The sequence below is a fragment of the Nothobranchius furzeri genome, chromosome 5 (genome assembly GCF_043380555.1).
Source record: "Nothobranchius furzeri strain GRZ-AD chromosome 5, NfurGRZ-RIMD1, whole genome shotgun sequence".
NCBI classification, from domain to species: domain Eukaryota; kingdom Metazoa; phylum Chordata; class Actinopteri; order Cyprinodontiformes; family Nothobranchiidae; genus Nothobranchius; species Nothobranchius furzeri.
This window is the reverse complement of record NC_091745.1, coordinates 75,392,128-75,397,361: the sequence shown is the minus strand read 5'-3', so window position 1 is coordinate 75,397,361 and position 5,234 is coordinate 75,392,128. Positions and strand designations below refer to the sequence as shown.

At 40.6% G+C, this 5,234-nt stretch overlaps 1 protein-coding gene across 1 annotated transcript; it reads right to left on the bottom strand.

Moving 5' to 3' along the window:
* Positions 1 to 1,366: 1,366 nt before the first annotated feature.
* Positions 1,367 to 4,604, bottom strand: LOC107379522 (uncharacterized). The gene is made up of 5 exons (XM_015950313.2): positions 4,453 to 4,604; positions 4,071 to 4,328; positions 3,142 to 3,429; positions 2,787 to 3,062; positions 1,367 to 2,694 (listed from the first exon to the last, which is right to left on the bottom strand). Exons 1-5 carry the CDS (start codon positions 4,511 to 4,513, stop codon positions 2,591 to 2,593), a joined length of 987 nt encoding a protein of 328 aa, XP_015805799.1. The 5' UTR covers positions 4,514 to 4,604; the 3' UTR covers positions 1,367 to 2,590.
* Positions 4,605 to 5,234: the final 630 nt, after the last annotated feature.

Genomic DNA, 5,234 nt, shown 5'->3' with positions numbered 1-5,234 from the left:
TCAATAGAGTCAAGTTAAAGTCCCATAGTCATCATCACACACTGGTGAAATCCATCTCCGCCTCTGATCCATCCCCATGGAGTGGAACGGTGAGCTGCAGCAGCGGCTGCGCTCGGGAACTATTTGAAGGTGTAGAAACCTCTGAAAGCAGGTTTTTTAATTGGGAATTTTTCTCCATAAAAGGATTTAATGTTAATATAATCAGATCATAAAAACGTTTAAATGCATAATTTTACATCAATAAGCTTTTTAAGAATGCAGTTTCACTAACTGCAAATAGATATTTTTAATGAGGCTGCCATCTTGGACAGGTCTCTCATATAAAGAGTTTTTCTGCTTTTGCAGTTTAATTTTGATCTAAAACAGTTTGATCTGAGGTTCTGCAGTTTCTACTGACAAGATAGAACATTTGTACTGTTTCATTTGCTACGTTTAAAATGCTGAGATACAAAAGCCAGGCTTTTTGTGTAAAAATGGTCAGAAATGTGTCTAATTTAGATGATTAATGCTTTAAAATAAAGCAAACAGGTGAGATAACGGATCAGAGTTTTTCCACATGAGACCACAGAAAACCCAAGTGCAACAAAAGCTCCAGTTTCCTCCAGTTTGCTCAGTGCGACGCTCTTATCTGTTTTATTTGTTCAGCTTCAAAGAGACCAGGAAGTCAGGAACAGATGTGCTGTTCAACTAATTCCCATTTTTCATGGTTAGCTTCCCATTTAGGTTTTGATTTAGCTTGTGTGTGTAAATTAGTTACACGTCCAGATCTGTGAGGTCAAATAAGGCTTTATGATACTGATTTTTTATAGTGAGGAGGAAATGGGACTCGTGTCTCAACAGTTTCCCTTAAATGTTGCAGTCATTTGTCAATTTGTTTCATAAAAAGCAGAAAAAAACTGTCCTGTGCAACACTGGAAAACACCGACTTTGTGTTCAAGAACAAACCAGCTTTATTTTCATAATGAGAAAATCACACCACATCAGTAATTTCTGTAACACAAAAACTGACAAAACGTAAAAAAGAAGCATAATTAAAGGTGCAGTATGTAAGAATATAGCTGGAATTTCATAGTGAGAAAATCCCCAAAAGACTGCAATGTTTCCATCATGTTGGAAGAAAGGTTATGAAACATATTTCATGTCCAGCTGGCTGCTGGGTTGTCAGATTTTCTCCTCTTAACATCAGTGAGCGCGGGGGGGGGGGGGGGGGGGTGTCACCATGTCTGCTGCGAGCTAATACTGCAGCGCCAACGATTGTAATTTGACGATGGCCACATTTTACCACATGATGTCATTTTTAAGGGATGCAACGATACCGATACAATACCGATACTTGGATCACACAACACCACACAAAAAAATCCAATGAATTGGAATACAGGTTTTATTTTCTTCTCTGCAATCAACAGGAAAAAGACTGTAAGGTAAAGCGTAAAACATATAAACAGAAATCATCACAAAACTAAAATATTAGGTGAACAGAAATGACAAGTTACAGTGAAGCCACTTTCAAGCAACTGCATTGGTATCCGTTCCTGGTATCAGTTAACTTTTACTGATACCGATACTGAAATCGGTATCCAGGGGAGGATTAAGGTGTACAGGGGCCCATAGGCTACACCTGTTCAGAACCAAACATGCTTGATTGTATTCTTATCCTATATTCTTATCTGCAGATGTTTATGTTAATTAGGGCTGTCAAACAACTAAAAATGTTAATCTAATTAATCATAGGGTAGTTGTGAATTAACCATGATTTACCAATATTTTCTGGCATTTTCATCCATTTCACCCCGGCAGCCAGGATCCGGGTTTAAGTTAGCATCCACCATCAGCGTCACCTGGCTAGGACCTTCTGCCGGGCTCCCATCAGAAACTACTTGAAGCAGGTCTGCCTCTGCCCCCAAGTGGACAATATCAGCTTCTCTGTGACTGCCCGTTCCCTCCTTTGAGCTAGCATCTTGAACCTCAGCCGCTCCAGCTAGCATAGCTCCGTTGCCTTCATCGTGAACGTGTTGCTTTTCTATAACCTGCTGTTGGCTCCAGCAGCAGGTTTAAAATCTCCTGACAATTTTGGGATTTTCTGCAGAAGATTTTGGTGCTTTTCTTCTTTGATTCTCTCCGTTTTTCTTTTCTGAGCGCCGCTCTCATATTTTCTTTCTGACATTTTTTTCATTTTCCCTCGTTACGTGCAGCAGCCTACGATACACGAACATGACGGGTCACGTGACACGTTACTTAACTCAAGACCGCCACCATGTTTACCCAATCAGTGTCGCTTATGATTTTGTCGGCCAATACAGCTGAAGAACATTCTTGCATGTAAATTTAAATAAAATCATATATTTTTAGCTGGCCAATGGGGGCCGCAGAACGCACGTGGGCCCCTAGGCTTAAGTCACATCAAGCATTAATCCGGGCCTGTCGGTATCGGTGCATCCCTATCATTTTTACTTTTTTTCTACATAATGCACCTTTAAAGGTTGTATTCGCTAAATGCTATTCCCTTTTTAAAAAGAGAAATCTAACCAGATCATTTTTTTTCTTTGAAGACATATTTTAATAAAATAAAACAGAAGAGAAAAATAAATTAAAGCATCACAAAGCTGACGGCTCTGTAGATCATTAAGGAGCAACAGACCAACACCGACAGTCCACTGAGCTTCATCGCCTCTGATCCAGAGACCGGAACGTCTGTTTAAACAGGAAAAAACAAACAAAAAGGTTATTAAAGTGCATGGTTTGCTGCATATTTACAGACAAAAAAGGGACGAAGAGGTCAGTACCTATAACTGCCACCATCTTGGTGTGTTCTGCAGATTGTCCACTTGCTTTATTTTCTGCGATGCACGTGAAGTTTTGAAAAGTCCCGGGAAGAGAAGGAACCCATTTGATATGGTTCCCATTGATAGAAAAGGAATGTCCGACGGGGAAGCCTCCTCTGAACTGCCACTTGATGGTACATTCCACGTTTAAGGTGCAGCTGGTCAGGCAGAAGAACTCGCTCAGCTCTCCAGTGTAGATGACATCAGGTCCACTAATGCTGACGTTCCACGGAACAACTACCAAAATAAAATATGTAAAAGTTTAAAGCATTAAACGCAATACTTACTGATGCTGTACCTCTAATGAAATACTTACAGCTCAGCTGAAATCCCAGGCTGAAAACTTTGACTTGCCGAGTTGGCAGACGTGTTTGACAGCGGTAGAAACCAGCATCAGAGGGCAGCGCTGACTCAAAATGAAGAGTCTGGTTGTTTCTTAGGAGCTGCATGTTTTCTCTCAGAGTCACTTTCTGTCCATCTTTGTACCAAACAAGGTCTGATGGACCCTCGGGGTCACTGGAGGGCAAACCACCACAGACCAGATTAAGAGGCTGGTCGGGGGATGGGATTGTGTCCTGTGGATGAATCTGTACAAACATCTCATCTGCAACGCAAGACACAACAACGGAAAGTTACACGATTTTTACCACATTAATGGTATTTTAGCACATTTTTACATTTTTACAAATAGATAGAAGATAGATTTATGTTTGGATAGATAAAAGTACAGAAAACTGCCCTAAAATGTTGGAAACGTCTCCATCGTCGTAGTTCTGGAGTACTTAATTTGGTTTCTGGAGTTGGTCATTTAATTTAAATTTGTGTTTTTTAGACTTCGTAAATATAATTTTTACTGTATTCACTCGGAAATGTTCAAAAATAGATATTATTTGTTTATTTCTCTTCTCATAAGAAGAAATCTATTTTCTGATGACAGAACTCTGAAACGTCCATGCTGACTCCCCATGTGGCAAAAAAAAAAAAACACCCGAGTTCACCTCATATTACATTTCAGAAAGGAAATTATTATTTTTCTCATGCCCTCTCAAAGTTTACATCACTCCTTGATAACATAAGTAATTTTCCTCAGATATTAACAGTTTATTAGTGACAAAATCAAGATTAAGTGATAAAGACTTAAGGGGGAAAATCGTCTGTTGTTTCTAGAGCTCAAAATAAATGTATGTGTGAAAAAACTGTTTTCAAACACCAAATATGCACAAGAACTTTCTTCTTGACACCTACTTTTAACTTCTATAATGGCAGTTGTACTGCCGGAGGTATCTGGATCTGGACTGTTGACGTTACATTTCAGCTTCACGGTGAAATCCTGTCCATCTGGGGTCCAGGTCAGCGAGGTCCCTTTGAACGTTTCTCCTCTGAAGGACATGGTGTAGATGCAGTTTGAAATACACGAAGAATCGCAAGTGAACGTGGTGGGGTAACCAGCTGTCACCTCACCGGGCCAGGAGATCAGCACAGTAGTACCCCCTCCTGGTGCACCTGACATGAGGAAAGAGTCAGAAAGAGCGTCACATCTCTAAGTCTGATCCGATCATTCATTTGTTCGTCCAGTTTTAGTCTGATTACAGAAAGAATTAAGTTTCGGTGAATGATCTGTTCTCACCCATCGATGCCACCAGCACCACACAGCAAAGGGTCCAGGAGCGGATCATAGTGGTGCTCATCAGTGCTGCTTTCAAAGACAGTGGGCTATCTTCTGAATCTGCTTCTTTTAGCTCTGAAACTTTATAACTTTGTCACACCCATTTTTCCCAGCACTAGAATGAACCTGATTATGACATCAATGTGAATTACAGAAACGTGTGTCAAGGTGTGTCAAGATTGGGGAAATCAGCTGTGTTGCAACTGAGGAAGTGCTTTGAAGAGACATCTGTGAAGTGATAAGACCATCTACTGGAAGGCATGAGGAAGCTGGGGGTGTGATAGGTAGAGGAAGATGAGTTTTTGTGGTGGCAATTGGAGATGCTCGTGAATAAAGAAGCTCTACAGGAAGGAACATTAACATGTCTTTACCACAAGATGGCGATGCATCTCAGGAGTTACTCACAACTCCTCCGTCACAGACTCCATAAAACCTTCCAGTAAATGACCTGAATAGTTGAAACACCATAAAACACCTATCTGCTGTCAGAGACCGATGACAGGATGACAAAGCAGCATCTTTGAGCCTAATCTGCCGAGGTGAGGACTCGAGTCACATGACTTGGACTCAAATCAGACTCAAGTCACTATTTAAATGACTTCTGACTTGACTTGATAAAATCTATGAAGACTTACGACTTGACTCGGACTTGAACGCCAATGACTTGCGACTTGGATCGACTTGCATCTGTTGACTTGATGATGACTTGAGCATATTTGATATTTTAGCACAAAAGCGGCACG

What these genes read in the sequence shown, in the direction of transcription:
- LOC107379522 (XM_015950313.2), bottom strand. Translation starts at nt 4,513, where the DNA reads ATGAGCACCACTATGATCCGCTCCTGGACCCTTTGCTGTGTGGTGCTG. An exon ending in CCTGGGATTTCAGCTGAGCT is followed by an intron (nt 3,063 to 3,141) that starts GTAAGTATTTCA and finishes TTATTTTGGTAG; the next exon opens with TTGTTCCGTGGAACGTCAGC. An exon ending in CAAGATGGTGGCAGTTATAG is followed by an intron (nt 2,695 to 2,786) that starts GTACTGACCTCT and finishes CTGTTTAAACAG; the next exon opens with ACGTTCCGGTCTCTGGATCA.